General features: G+C 45.0%; 1 protein-coding gene across 2 annotated transcripts in view; it reads left to right on the top strand.

The window, feature by feature from the left end:
• LOC128788881 (chromatin remodeling regulator CECR2) overlaps positions 1–15,518 on the top strand; it is a 92,857-nt gene that overhangs the window by 38,308 nt on the left and 39,031 nt on the right. For both annotated transcript variants that reach the window (XM_053944197.1, XM_053944196.1), the window contains exon 2: positions 10,767–10,861. In XM_053944197.1, the coding sequence (XP_053800172.1) occupies positions 10,767–10,861 (95 nt within the window). The remainder of the gene's footprint in view (positions 1–10,766; positions 10,862–15,518) is intronic.

Genomic DNA, 15,518 nt, shown 5'->3' with positions numbered 1-15,518 from the left:
TTTTCTCTTCTGTTATCAAGGTGGAACACAGCATCTGAATGTTAGAGGAGTAGCAGTACATTAACCTCAGCCTTGCTTTTACTCAAAGATTGCAAGTGTTCTACAGGGTTGGCTAAAAATTATCTAACATTTGGGTGGGGGAGGAGGGAGAGACAGACAGATATTTAGCTCTCATCACTGTGAATGCATGAAGTGAGAATAAAAACCAGGCCTTTCCTGATAACATGCCCTACTAATAACACTTTTACAAGCTGGTTATATAATTATCTGTTATTGTGAGATTTTTCCCCCTCTTCAGGCAGATCAACTATTTCATCCAACCAAAGTGTTTTGTGCAGATTTTTGGGTAATCCAATGTCATCAGTTCTGCACTGAATTGCAGAAACAAAGCTGGCTATTACAGTTTATGAGATGCAATAGACTTTTGGGTCAGTTTTTTGTTTGTTTTTAAGTATAATGAAATAAGTCTGGGTTTTGTTTTTTTTTTTTTTTCTTTGTTTTATATTCTGGATGTCAGGAAAATTTAGAAGAAAAAGGTACTCCAACTAATGTCTGTAGAATAAGTATTATAGCAATAGAGCTGGTTTCCTCTGTGTCTGGGCAATAGTTTGCTGCCCTTCTCTCAAATTACGACTCTTTTGATAATATGATTAAGAGTGTAGCTAGCATTAACATTTATGAACATCATAATAATAATAATTTGCCATTTCTGGCAGGTATAACTATTATTGTGTAAATAGCCAAGTGTTTGTAGCAATCTGCAAATTTATTGGCTATAAAGACAGCTTTAAATTAAGCAGGAGAAGAATTCCTACATGATGTGTGTGTTGAAGAAGATTTTTATCCCATGCTTTGGAAGGAGAACCACAAGCACTCCATCACCTTTTTTATGGAGCAGCCCTGCCAGATGTGGAGTAAAATGCAGAGCATGACTCCTAGGCACGCAAAGGGCTCTGTGTTGTTTCCCTTGGCAAACACACATGTGAGCCAAGCTTCTTCCAGATGGGAGTGGAAGTGGATGGTGCTTCATGGTCACCTTGGGCCATGGGGAGAATATTGGGTTGCTTGCAGTGCGTTGCAAGAAGCAACTCCTGAGTTTTTGCACTTTACTCTGACTCAAAACCCCGGGACTGCCAGCTTTTTGCTTTGTTTTCTTGAGCACCTCTTTCTCCCCTCTGCCTTTCCCCAGCTTTGGGGAAGGGAATGGGAATTCCCATGGGGCTCCTGGCTGCTCCTAGCCCCAAGAGCAGTTGCCTCAGTCACCAGGCAACCCTCTTGGGTCGTGTTTGGGCTTTCATTGGGGCAGCACCACGTGTTCACAGGACATTCAAACAAGTGCTGGATGGGGAAGGTGTGATAAGCAGAGTTGCTGGTGTAGAGTCTCTGAGCCCAACCAGGCTTTAAAAGATATGGCAGGGTGGTCTTTCCCACATATCCAATGAAATACAGATCTTTTTGGACAGGGCTGAAGATAGGGTGTGAATTGGGAGAGATAACTTCTTGTATTTATTTTGACATTGGATCCTGCAGTGACGTGCCTTAGGAAGCCAGCTCTGTGTGACTTGCATTACAATATTCAACTGGCTTGAAACAGCATTTCCTATTTCAAGCCTATCCCTTAGTGCATATACATCTCATTAAGGTGGTAGCTTCTGTGTTTGTTGTAGTAATTTTTTAAAAATTGTATTAAAGCCATTAATTTTTGTATTGAAGTATGTCTGGGCTGCATGAGCATGGAATAAGTTCAGAAAGTCTGATAGATAAACAAAATGATGCTTTTGGCAATCCAGAGGAGAGCAGACACAGATCTGAGAGTATTGAAAAGACCCATTAGCTCTAGTTCTAGCAACTGTTATGCCACATGTTTTTAAAACTTATTCTTAGGCTTGAGAATAAGCCCGTTGCAAAGAGGCAGCTCACACATCTGAGTGGCTGCCTGTCTGCTTCATCAGGGCTGATAGCAGTAGGCAGCTATTTCATACTTTTTCAAATCCTTCTTTGCTAAATTAGTAGGACAAAAACCGGTGCCAGAACTTGGATTTCACCGTGGCACTGTGGTGGAACTCGCCCACCTTTCATCCCAGCAGTGGCAGAAACATGTGAGGCACCTGTGTGTGGCTGCTGGCTCCCTCTCTCTCCGTGGCTTTCCTTTTGTCCCACTCGGAGCAAGGGAGTTTTCAGTGCAGGCCACTCTCCCCACTGAGCCCCAGGTAGGGTTTGTTTGTGGTGTGTCTGCTGTGGGCTGCACTCTGCACAGCATCCAAGGAGGGGCAGAAGAACGGCTGGCTGTGGAGATCAGAATAAAGGGAAAAAGCAAGGCTTTGCAGCCTGTTTGTACCTGAATGTGTTTTACTGTTTCACTCTGCTTTTTCAGAAAGTGGTGAGCAAGGACCTGTCTTCCCCTGTTGCTGTTTTTGTTTGAGGGGCAGAAGGGATGTGGGGAAATCACCTGACTCCTTAAGGGATGATCTGGACTTTCTGTTTATCTCCAGGCTCGTGGAGATAAGTTGTTTCATGGCTTGCATATCACCTGGCAGCTAATAACATCCTGGAGGGGGGGGGCAATGGAAATGCTGGAGGAGCAGCACTGGTTGCTGTACAGGAGAAGTTTTGTGGGGAGGGTGCAAACCAGCTGCATAGCTTGGATGCCCTGGTGCCTCATAATGGCAGGGAGTAAATCCCCTGAGAGTTTTGGCCAGTGCAGGAACTACAAAAGTGAATGTTGCTTAGCTAAACCAGTCCAGCTGTATCAAAAGCAGTGAAAATTCCCTTTAAAAAATTATTTTCCCAGTAAGTTTTGAAATATTTGCAGAAACTTTAGCCAAGCAATCCATTCCAGATTTTGGCACTCATCCTTCCCCTTCCCGGTGCTCATGCTGAGCAGATGAGTGCAATGGCCAGACCTAAAATGAAGAGCATCTACAGTCTGATCTCATCCTCCCTTGCTGCCTTTGGCTGGAGAGGAGGAGGAGCTTTGAAATCGGATTATTACTTCGAGCCTCTTGGCTTTGGAGCTACAGACTGTTCCCCACGTTGCCAATGGGCTTAAAAGCTTAGCAGAACTCCCACTAGGTACCCAGGAAGCCTCTTACCACAGGAGATGGTGACACGGCAGGATCAGCTGTTCTTTATTTATCGTGCAGCTGAATTGTCTGGGGAGGGACCATCGCTAACCCACTGCTGTTGTTTCCAGAAACAACATCAAAACAGGTAGAGCTGGTGCTGTTTCCCACTGGACTGTGCTCACCCAAAGTGCTGTGTAAAACACTTGCTAAAATTTTTAGTCTTTAACTGCTGGTAGTACTTAGCCCATAAATGGGAATGTTAAATCCATATGTGGAGAGAAAGAGTTTGGGGTTGTTTTGGTTGGCTTTTACCAGCAAGGGTACTGCTGGCATGGGACTGCAAGAGCTTAGTGATGTATAATCTATACAGTATTTTGGGTTAGTTCCAGAATGGTGCCCATCTCTAGGTGCCTGCTCACCATTTTTCTCACCCTGTCTTTCCAGGGGAAAAAAAAAAAAAAAAACAAAGCCAGAATTCCAAACCAGTCCAGTCTGTGAGTAGTTCAATGATCTGAATAATTCTGATACTCCATACAAGCACAGCTATGGGGAGAGGGCTTTTGCAGGCAATAATAAATGATACCTTTCTGTCTGAGGGTGAGGCAAACAGGATGCAATTCAAGCAGACTGTGTTTCCCCTCACACTGTTGTGTTTGGAGGCTATTTTCAGCTGGAGGAGTTGAACTTGTGGCTTGGGCAATAGTAGTCAGTCACTTTGGGATGCGTGGGAGGAGGGCAGTGTTTTGGTTTGGTTTGTTTTTTTTTTTTTAAGACCACAGTGCCAATACTTTTTCCATAAAGGCATAGATCACTGATTAGAAATTTAGGCAGACTGGTGATAGGCTTGCTTTTCTTATTTGCCCTTCACAGGCCTCTTGGAAGTCTTCCACGGGGTCTGCAAGAAGTCTGCAAACCAAAGGCTGGAGGTTCTGCTGAGCCTGAAATTTCCTGTGAAGCCAGCTCAGTGCCCAGTGCGATGCTTGCCCCTCAGCCAGCATAACTGGCTTATGGTAAATGGTGTAGATTATCTGCACTGAAGGAAGAGAGGATTATTTTGAAAGGGAGAAATTATCCTTTGGAGGGAAATAGCACGATCTCCAGAGGCTTTGGCTGCTCATAAAACTGAGGAAAAAGAAAGATGATTGCAATGGCATCAAGTGTCAAGCCTTATGGCTTCTCTCTTAGCCCCACCACTGAGTGAAGCATACCCATGGTGTGGATGCTGGGGCTTGTGTCAGTTGTGTCTGTCTGTAAAATTGCTCTGCATGTGGGTGTGTGCCTCCCCTTTCTTCACAGGTGCTACAAGGCTTTACTGAATGGTCCTGAAATGCTTTGATGCTCTGGGATGGCAACTGCTTTAGAGGCATAAAGTACTAATATCTAACTACTAAACAGAAGCTAATCACTTGTTACTTCAGAGCTTCAGATGCACGCTGTCCATCTGAAAAGGTTCTTTGCCAGGGGCAAGAAATTGAATGAGTAGCAGTTTTACATCTTTAAAGTGACAACAATGCATACATTCATAACAAATGTAGTTCTCAAATCACTTGCACTGCAGGCAAGATGAGCTAGGAGGAGAAGAAATCATTATTAGCACTGGTACATGGCTATGGGGCATGAGGGAGACTGGATTGATCAGTCTGAAATCTCTTTTCAGTACAATTTAACCACCCAACGCGAGTGAGCTGCTCGTTTGTGTTTGTATTACACAGCAGTGAAAAATTCCACTTGGAGAGCAAGGAGTGTCTGTGCAAATAGGGGAGGGTCCCTTCCCAAGGGAGAGATCAGGCAGCAGGTTAATGTGGATGGAGAACTCCAACTGTTCTGGTAGGTGGCATAGGTGGTACATAGAGAGCATGGTGGTCTCTGAGTTTTAATCCTGATAGAGGGGGTAAAGGAATGTAAGTTTGCCTATAAACCAAGTCTGGAAAATTCTAGCCTGACCGAAATGTCCACTGGCATGGCAAACAGTTTGCATTTGCAAACCTACTTAGGCTGAGCTGAGCAGAATTCAGTGTCTGTTGCATCCCCTTTCATAGCTGGAGGAGAGGATGGCTGACATTACCCCTTGTGCTGCTGGCACCAGCGGGGAGCAAGCGGGATTTGTACTTTGCAAACAGCCATAACTTGGAGGCAACGTGACAAATTCTCCCTGGCTTTCTGTTTATAGCCAATCTCCCTCATACAAAGCTGTCATCTCACACCTCTGCCTAGCCCTGGAGTAACATTATGCTCCTATTTTACAACATGTTTGAAATAGCCTTCAAAGTCTGCTCTCAGAAAGTCAAGGAAGGTATACATTTCAGAAGGCACTGACAGACATCAAGGGGGAGCCTGAAGAAACAGGAAAAGGGAATGCCTTTTCTGCTCTTTCTTTGTCCCCCTCCCCAAATGATAGTTCCCTTCTGACAGGATAGCTTTTTTTCCTTCCTCAGGTATTTGCTCTTCATCCCTTGACCTCCCACACACCAGAACCAGAGGCTCAGAGAGGAGCTGGGACCACTGTGGTGATGAGTGTCATTAACCCCTTCACCTCACACCCCAAACCTACTGTAGATGGCCAGCTTGGCTCCCTCTGAGCTTGTGGTCGTGAGGGTGAGGTGAAGATGATGAAGTTTCCTTGAGGCAGCTGCTGACTTCATCCCCACTGCCAGGAGCACAGGGAGGGCATTTAGCACCCATTTTCCTTGCTGTGGAAAGGCAGAGTGAAGAGATTGGGGATCCTTTTAGCTTAGGAAACCTTAAAGCCCTGGAGGATGATAGAGGGAGAGAGCAGTATCCAGGCTCCTGCAGGACTCTGGGGAAGGTGGGAGAGGTGCATCCAGCTGCAGACTTGGATAACACATAGTGCTCCCAACAGCCACTTAAGATGGCATGTCCGGGAGACTCCATCGGGACCAGGAGCCATAACTTCTGAGTTTATGGCAGCCAGCTAAACCCACTGCTGTTTGCCCTTGTAGGGTCCCCTGGCCCTAGGAACACCCCTAATGCCCTGCAGTGCCCTCCTGCCTTGTCGTGTAGAACACTCTCAGTTGGCTTCATATTTTGGAAACTATTTCCATATGATGGCAGGGATCCCAGGCAGGGAGAACACAGCACGGGGCTGCAGGCAGCGTGCTGAGTGGGGCCATGGTTCTCTGAGGCATTCTGAGAAGGTGCTGGGGGCTGAGCACACTGACTTCACACTGGCAGGGATAAATGGTGCTTCTTGGAAGCGTTTCAGGCCTGCACTTGACTTTCCATCTTCCTGCCCAATCCCACTATCCTTTGGCATGAGTTTGCCAAACTTTTGCCCAGATGCCTGTTGTCATTAATTGTCTGTGAGGGGAAAAGATCATCCTGACTTGATTCAGTGACGGCATTGAAATTTCAGAGCATGGGCTGGGGCTGGCTCAGCACATCCCGCTGGTAGCTTTTGGTGATCTCCTAAAGCCTGTTGAGTCACTTTGGAGCATTGCAATGGAAAGCTGATAACGGCAGCTGTATGGAAATAGAGCTGAAGGGATTGGGGTTTTTAAACTGATGGCTAACTTGGACATGGCTTAGCTGTGCTTAAACTCGTTATGTCCATCACATTCAGTTATAGATGATTCAGCTCCAGCACAGAAGAAACCTCTAAACTGTAGTCCTGTACCTCAGCACCCAGCCTGCTCACACTGGGCTCTTGCAAGTTTGGAGGAGTCTGTCTTCCGAAACGAAGACCCCAAGCTTTGTGAGGCTGCCCTTTGCACAGTCAGCTTGCTGGAGCAGGAGCTGGAGGCTGGCTGGCTGCTTTCCACAGCTCAAAAAAAAAAAGTGTGTGCAGCAGCCCTGTGGTCACCCCACGCTGGCTTGGTGACAGTGGCGTCGCCGTTGGGGACTCATTTGTTTACTTTCATCGGGAAGGTTGACTGTCCTCCCTCTCAAAAATCCGGGCAGATATCAAAAAGGCATCCAAAGCAGCGTTTGTGGAGTTAACCATCCCTGCCCCAGTGCCGGGTGTGGGGTACCCGGCCCCTCTGTCCCAGCCCGCTCTCCCAGGGGGTGGGGACGGACGGGTTGGTGCCTCTCACCCGCCCTGCTGGCCCCGCTTTGGGCCAGTGCTCCTCCTGGGAGAGGTGGTCACCCTTGCTCCCAGCCTTGCTCTGGCGATTGCCTCTTCCCAACAGTCCTTGCCTGACTCAGGGGGGATTTAGTACCGGGCTGGGGGGAGGGAAAGACGTTAAACAGGCTTTTCCCTAATGAGGTGTGACGCCAGCTGGAGAGGGGGAGAATCCTGCTTTTCTCCTGTCTGTTGCTCTCTCCAGCTAGAGGAGGAGATGTGTGTCCCCCCCTTTTCCTCTGCTGATTTGCTGCCTCTTCTGTTTCCTTTCTGTGCTGTCCCCAAAGCGTTTTGGCAAGGTTCAGATTTCTGTGCTCACAGCTCAGTGCTCAAAGAGAAAAGAGGAAAAACAAAAGGATTGGAGGCGTGGGGAGGATGGTGGCGGGGAGGAAGCTGAGCTGCTCGTCCTGGCCAGGCTGGAGGGGTGTGGGGATGGGTGAGCAAGGCAGGGTTTGCACTTAGGACCAGGGGGGGTTTAGTGGCTTCTTTCTCTTGAGAGTCCCTGGCATCAATTCATCTGCCTCTCTTTAGATGTGCTGTTTGAGCAGTATGCTGCTTTGCTGGCTGACTCTTGTTGGAGGAGAGGGCTGGAAAAATGCTCCTGCAAAATGTGGGCTGAAGCACTAGGTGAAAACCTGAAGGGACACTAACTCTTTGTTTGTGTTCCTGAGATGTTCTGATTTGCATCACATCCTCCTAGTGTGTCTGTCATTCCCACAGCACTCTGAGTGTGTGGGAAGAGTCTAGAATTTAGGTGTTTTGGGACCGGAAGCTGGAGAATCCAGTGGGATAGAAAATCGTGACTTTCAGATAAACAGGACCCAGCCCTGGGTTCATTGTTCAATCCCTGTGTCCATTCATCAGGTTCCTTTCACTGCTCTTACTCTTCTGTCACAAGCAACAATAGTTGAAATGTAGACAGAAACATTACAGGACAATGCCAGTAACTTTTTCCAAGACAAATAATCACAGTAATGCTTGGACTGTGCCTTTACTGTAATATTCTGGCACTGAGTTCTAATGTTGGCAGGGAGCAGAAGATCAGGATGGGCTCCAAGGAAGCACCCATGGCAGTGGGGAGCACCGTGCAAGTGTCTTTCTACAGAAGCACTGACAGCCTCACACCTGCCAGGAATGGACCTTCACTGGCCCCATGCTGTGTGTGTGCTGATGAATCCTGGCTTGTTCCAGAGCCCCTTAACCCAGCATGGCACTGGGACTCTGCACCCAGCCCCACACTGGTCTGCCCAGAGCCCCTTTATCCAGTGGCTGCCAGATCCGTCTGGGTCTGGATCGGGTCCCCAAAATTGGTGCTACAGCTGCCATTGAAATAAGGACAAGGAGCACCCTTCTGGGAGGGAGAAAGCAGGAGGACAGGCAGGGGGAACAGCCCATCCAGTGTCTCCCTGCCCAGGAGATGGCATCTTGCCCAGTGCCCCAGGAATGCCCTCCTGCTCCTGGGGTGACCTGCCAACTTCAAAAATGTAAAGGTCACTCTTGGGTCTGGAAAACAATGGCTGCAGATAGGGGCTATCTGAGGCAGTTGTGGCCACTGCTTAAGGAGTGTTAGCCAAACAGCAGGCTGAAAAGGCTCACGGGAAACAGTTTAAATATTCCTGCATACAAAAGGCTGTCACATCCTAGCAGGGGCAGACTGCTGACTGACAGCTTTAATGAACAAGTGTATGTGGATGAGGGAGAGGCTGAATGCAGGGAGACATCCTGGAGACTTACTTTCCCCTGCCCATCATTCTGGGTTCTGACATGCCATTTTTCACAAGCTGCAGGTTTATGGTGGTAATGTGGTGACACACCTGGGATGGTTTAACATACCACGTGCTTTAGGTCCTCCATGCTCCCCTCTCCCCCAGGGATACTTATAGAAGGCATATGTCCACTAAAATATTTTACAAATAAAGTAAGTCAACACTTCTAAAATACTAGCCACTTTTCAGGTGGTAAGTAGGGCCAGGGCCAGGAGTGGGATTCCATGCTTGTGGGTCCCTTCAGCTCGGGACATTCCATGATTCTAAGTGAATTCACTCGGTAATTACTGTTTATATAGCGTGATTACTATTTATACAACAATAATATCACTCTGTCCAAGGGATTGTGGCAAGCAACAACTGCAGATTTGGTATTCACTTGTCATTAAGCAGGGTGCTCATCTAGAGGCAGAGAACAGAGATTCCTGGTCCTTTGCCTGTCTCTGTGGCAGGGACACTGCGTCAGGCTTTGGCTGCACACTGCCCTTTCCTTACCTCCACGTGTAATAGATGTGTTTAGTACATTCTTCACAGGGCAGGCGTCAGACTTCCGCTCCTGAAGCACTTTGCATGTTGCACAAGAGGTAAATAAGAGCAGTGTGGGTAATGAAAATATGCCATTAATACATTTCCAATAAAAAACTACAAGCGGCATTTAAGCTGCAATCTGTTATCAATAATTTTATTACTGCAGTTACTGCGGTCTAATAAAAAAAGCACTTTCTCTTCTTTATTGGGTAAGTGCCAAAACGTTTATCCTTTATTCTCTGGCCATTAACCTTTATTCTGTAGCCATTAGCTTAGCTATTTGTGTAACAGTCTGTTGAGTAACATTCAAGTAGGAATTTGTATTCAATCCATTATTTACTCTGAAACCCAAAAAAGAATAGCTTCTTATGCCTATATTGTTTATCCATATTAAATCTTCTTAAATTCTGTATGCTAGTGATGATAAGTCCTATAGAAAGTGGATTTTTCTTACTGTGAATAATTTTCTGGCATACAAATAAAACTGTAATTAACCAAATTATATTTGGAAAACAAAGCTTGAAACTGCTAGCTGAAAAAAAGATACTTCTTACAATATGTGCAAAATTCATAATAATTAAGTTTCAGGACTTTTTTATTATTATCCTTTTTGTGGATCAATTTCTGCATCACATCTTTGTGAACTCCGCTGTGCAAGAATAAGCTGTGATATTCTCCATTGAGAATGGAGATTTTGGGTCACAAAGTCTGACATCCCTCCATGCTTTCTCTCTTACTGGAGTTGGGAAAAACTAGACCTGTATAAGAAATAAGTTAAATAATCAAAATGCCTGCTTTTCTTTGAGGCATTTTCTTGCTAGCTTTCAGCCATTTCTGGCAATCCATCTGAAACTGCTACTTCTGGGTTGTAAGTGGCTTTTAGTGCCCTGCTTTCTGAGCACATCTTTTAAATTGAGCTCACCAGCTTTAGTGAGTGGAGGTAAAGCAGAAGAATGAAACAGTTGATTCCTGTCCATCAGGTGAACATGGGAGAAATCGTGCCTTTCTTATTAGGCTGGAGTGTATCTCAACCTCACTGAACCCTATTTTTCTGCGCCCAGACAAAAGCATTAGTCTTCTGGCTGGAGAGTGACATTCAGTAAAAACCTTTCAAGGTCTTCCCATAAACTCTTGCAATGAAGAGGTAGTCGAAGCAGTATTTTTAATGATGAGGAAGGTCACTTTACCCCATGTGCGCTGCACTGCTTTACACATGCGTGAGGCTGTTTGGGTCTTTTTGGTCCAGATGAGCTAGCAGGAAATTTTTAAGGAATTAGTTTAATGGTTGGATTTTTTTCCCCCCCCCCTCTCCTTTCTGCTCATTAGGAACTGGAAGCTGCTCTTCACGGGGATGATGTGGAGTTTATCAGCGACCTGATCGCTTGCCTTCTTCAAGGTTGCTATCAGCGCAGAGACATCACGTGAGTAACCTCGCTCTATGGCTTAAGCACTTTGCAAGGGGAGCTAATTAACACGGTGGCGGGATGTTTCACGGCTTTGGAGTGATGACATGGCAGTGATCAGCAGCCACCAGCAATCAGGCCAGATGCTTCACAGAGTGAAAGGGAATTCGAGTTCTCTTGGGTTGAGTTGTAGCCTTTTAATTGTACAGACCCGTTGAGCAAACTCCTTTGTTCAGATGCCGTGCAAAAGCGTGTTTGATGCTCTGCTGTAGCACTAGTGCACACAGCGAACAGTCACATCTGCTGTTATGCTCTGCACTCTGTTTGGTCAAATTAGTGGTATTAAGTCATCACATATGTTTTCAACATTTGTATGTATTGCATAGCATAAAACTTGCTGCTCTGCACACACCTCACTTGCATGAAAGATCCCATTTGCTTTACATAGGGCCGACAATTATTTTCTTAGAAATAAAAGTATTGGCATCACTTCAGTGGCAGGATGTTGGAAAGTGATTTGACATGTTCTCTTGAGGTTTTGACATCCAAAGACACTTTGACAGTGTCCACTAAAGCAGTCTCCCAAATGGAGACATCTGCAGAGCATCATTCTTTAGAGGACTGCCACTCACACAGCAAAATGTGCTTCCAGTGATAGCAAAGGCTTCTTGCAGTGTGTTTTATTTGTTCTTTTGTGAATCATGTTAATAGCAAAGCATAATTGTGGGGACAAAGACAGCTTGGCAACACATGCAGTTGCTTGGAAGCAGTCGTGCTCCCTAAGATCCCCCTGTTGTGGAGAGGCTTAGGCCAGGGCATAGGCAGAACCATAGGTGCTTGCACTGAAAGCTCTATTTCTAATTAACTGATTGTGTTCAACAAAATTTATATAATTGATTTGTATATGCATATGCCACTTCATTAAGTTCTCTTTCATTGCTGCATAGACATTCAGCATCAGTGGGTATCAGGAGGTAAACCAGTCAGCTGCACTGCTTTTACTTTCTCCAAACGATTGATTGTAAAGGGCCTGCAGTCATGTGTGTCTTCTTCATCAAAATAGCCACAGAGCAATATATACATGCTTGTAAACATGCAGTAAGTTTATTTCTTCATACCAAAGCCATCAGAAAGTAGAGGCTTAAGTGTTTTGTCCACCTGAACCAGCTTACCCTTGTAGCAGCAGTGAAAGATTTGTCTTTGATAAAATTCCTGAATTTTGTGAGATTGTAAGGTTCTCCAAAACTCTCCAGATCTAAGAGTGTCCACTGAGTGATTGCACTGTGTAATTGCCTCCCCATTTGCAGCTCTTTTAACTGAGAAAATTCAGGGATGAATCATGGGTGAGTCGTTGGACACTGGCAAGTTGTCTGTTTGTCTGCCAAACTCACAAACAAAACACACAACCGGAACACCTCACCCAAACAGTCCTGCTGGGGAAAGTGTGAGGTGCCTGAAGGAGAAACCAGCTGCACCATTTCTGCAGCCTCCTGTAGAAGGGGGTTGCCTCGTGGGGATAATGAGGAAAGAAATGTCTGCAGAGGAGATGGGGAAGAGGGCACGACAGGAGCAGTGCAGTGGGAATGGCTTAAGGGATATATCAGGAAAACTGCCTGAAACTGCTGGGGTGTTAGAGAGGTGAGCTCTGAAGCACTGCAGAGGAAGCAGTGGGGGAGGCTACCTGGAAACAAGAGTGAAAGATGCTGTATACAGAGAGATGTCATGAAGGAAGAAGCATTAAAATGTAGTCTAAATACGAAAATCTGAAGATAAATAAGAATAAAAGTGATGGCTTGGATACACGTCTCAGAAACAAACTTGCCACACTGTTTCACACTTAAAACCAACTGTGGAATCCAAAAGCCTAACATTCTCCATGTTCCTTACATGTTTACTTGCAACACCTTTTTTTCCCCTCTAACCTCAGTTAAGAGGCATAAGCCTTGGCTGATGCACAGCTTCTCTTCTGTACTTTGTTTTTCCATAGTTAGTGGTAGGAAGCTGAGCCTCTAATTGACATTTTGAGTGCTCAGCAGACAAAGCCATGCAAATGTGGTGCAGGATTTGTGTGGGGTTTAGACTTGGCTTTTCACAGTGACCCAGGACTCCACACTTCTCTGCTGCAGACAGATAAGAGGTATCTGTCTTGGATGGGAAAAAAACAGCAGTGTCACAGATCATCCTGGTGGTGTTACAGCAGCATCTCTCCAGTCATTTGTGCCCTGCATCCTCGTGCTGTAAATTTTTGTTCCTTGTTGCACCTCAGGGAGAAAGGCAGGAGCTTGTTCTCTCTCATGCCTGTTCTCGGGTTGGGGCACTGCAGCTCAAGCATGGGATGCTTCACAAAACCTCAGTTTTCCTACCTCTCTGAGGGGTTTTGAGGTTTAATTGGTTTTGTGTCGGGTCTTACATCTTTGATAGCCAAAATGTTATCTGCCTATGCTTTCTCACAGTCTGTCTGGGAGCAGCTTGCAGTTCTTGTCACATCTGTTTTGACGGTGCGCAGGACTGGGCTGCCTGGCTTTAATCATGCATCATAGAGGGGTATAAAACTGTCACATACCTTTGCTAATTATAATGTGCTCTCAAGTAATTTTGGAAGTGGCTGAGAGCCCTTCTAATGCTCAATTTAACATGCTCTGGTTTGATTTGCTTTCCATTCTTTGAAAAAATAGAAGAGATTATTACTTTTGTAGGCTTCTATGATCCTTGGTTTTGAAGTAGAGCAACTTTGCCTTGATTTTGATATTATTTATGACAGACTTTAAAAAAAAAAAGATTCACATACAAGAGAGACTGCTTTTTACCCTGCTTGATGTCTAAGGAGTGTTGTCTGGTAACACAAGACTTTCTTTGAGTTATGGATATCTGTGTTTAACTACAGAGACTACTTAATGGGATGCTACGTGATCTTCTCCAAAGTCTTATTTATTATAACCTATCATAGCTGTTAGGAACACTCCATTGACCTGGTTCTTGCTGTGTTAAGTACTGTAGAAGTACAGAACAAAAACCAGTTGCCTGCATTTCTGCATCTTTAGCAACGACCCTGTAGCTGTCCTTGCCTGGTACCTGGTAGTTTGAGCACTTGGCCAGGACAGTTTCCCCATTGCTCTCCTATTTTTACTCTGAGCCAAAATACTTGTGTGTCATGATCTGCATCTTTTGTTGTTTTATAAATACCCCTCGTAGTATCCATATACCATCTGTACCATCTGTATGTAACTACTATGGGTGCAATAGGTACCTAAGGCATGCTTTGGTTTGATGCCAGTGAGATTGGCCACAGATTTTTCCTGCTCCCAGCTTTTTTGCACAGGTCTTAAAATGTCTGTGGTTTCTTTTCATTGCTTCAAAAGGCAAATGCCCAGAAAAACTCTTATGAGAATGTGGGGGGTTGCAAAAAACTAAATAAAAATTAAGCAGTTGGAAAAAACCCTGGTGCTTGCTTCAGATTCTCTCTGATATAAATTGGGTAGCTGCATAGTCCCTAGGGGCTGCCACTTTAATTCCAGCAGGAAATGTGGCTTGATGACTTGTATGAAGACAGGAAGATCAGAGCTTCAGCTAACGGCAGCGGCCGCAGCAGGAGCCTTCTGCAGCTGTTTTTAAGTAAGAAGTGATGGTGTGACATGGATGTGTACACTCAACTAAAATATTCCAGAAAAGCTCCTGCTGTTCAGCTTTTCTTTGGGTGAAACTCATTCTTCAATGTTCTGTTATTGCACTTCTGCTGTTTTTCTAATGTGATGGCATAAAAAGTTTTAGTAACTTTATTGTGTTTCTTATTGTGAGGAATTTTTTATGCTGCTACCTTGTCTCAAAAAACATCTTTGCTGCTTTTTCTTATGTTTTATTTTTCAACACACACAAAGACCAGAATGTGAAGAGGAAGAAAAGCAATATCTCATGCTTTTTTTTTTTTTTTCTCCCTATGCCCCATGAGATTATTTTCTTTTTTTACACCTTGGGGGATTGGTCCATCAGTATAGCTGAAAACTCTCTTTTTGACTTCTGTGCCACCAGAGGGGATTTGCTTGGTTATTGTTTTTTTCTTGTTATTTCTTCCCTAATGCATTGTAATTCTTTTCTTCCCAAGGGGATCATTGGTTTTGCACCCACCTTAAGCTCTTATGGGATCCCTAAACAATTCTTGGAGTCTTTGGCTTGTAGTTTGCACCTGGTTTGTTCTTATAAGGATAATAAGCGGATATTCCTTAACTCCTCTTCCTCACAATTGTTTAAATCATTTCTGTCCTGTCCTTAGTGGTGGCATTGAGAAACACTCCCAGTATGGCATCTGAGAGCTGTATTTCCTACTTGCTGAGTTGCCAGTCAAGGACACTGTGTCTGCTCTGTGTATTTTCTAACGCTTGTTCTGTAATCACTTATTTGAGCTTTCATCAGAAAGAGAGAGATAATCTGAAATTTTCTAACCTACTGAGGAGCAATACCTGTTTCTGAGGACTGTGTTTAGTAGCTCTGGGTATTTTGCTTCTTCCTTCTGCTTTGTCAGTTTTGTCCAACCTTGTCCTTTATTCAGTGCGGACTGTGTCCTTACAGGTGCTTTGGGGGTTACCCCAGGTCTCATATTTTGGTAAAAGAGACCTCAGTAAAATGCTTAACATTTTGAAATCATCCTTGTGCATGTGCCCACATGAGCTGTGTCCTTCCA

The sequence above is a fragment of the Vidua chalybeata genome, chromosome 5 (assembly GCF_026979565.1).
Source record: "Vidua chalybeata isolate OUT-0048 chromosome 5, bVidCha1 merged haplotype, whole genome shotgun sequence".
NCBI lineage: Eukaryota > Metazoa > Chordata > Aves > Passeriformes > Viduidae > Vidua > Vidua chalybeata.
This window is presented reverse-complemented; position numbering and strand designations above follow the sequence as displayed.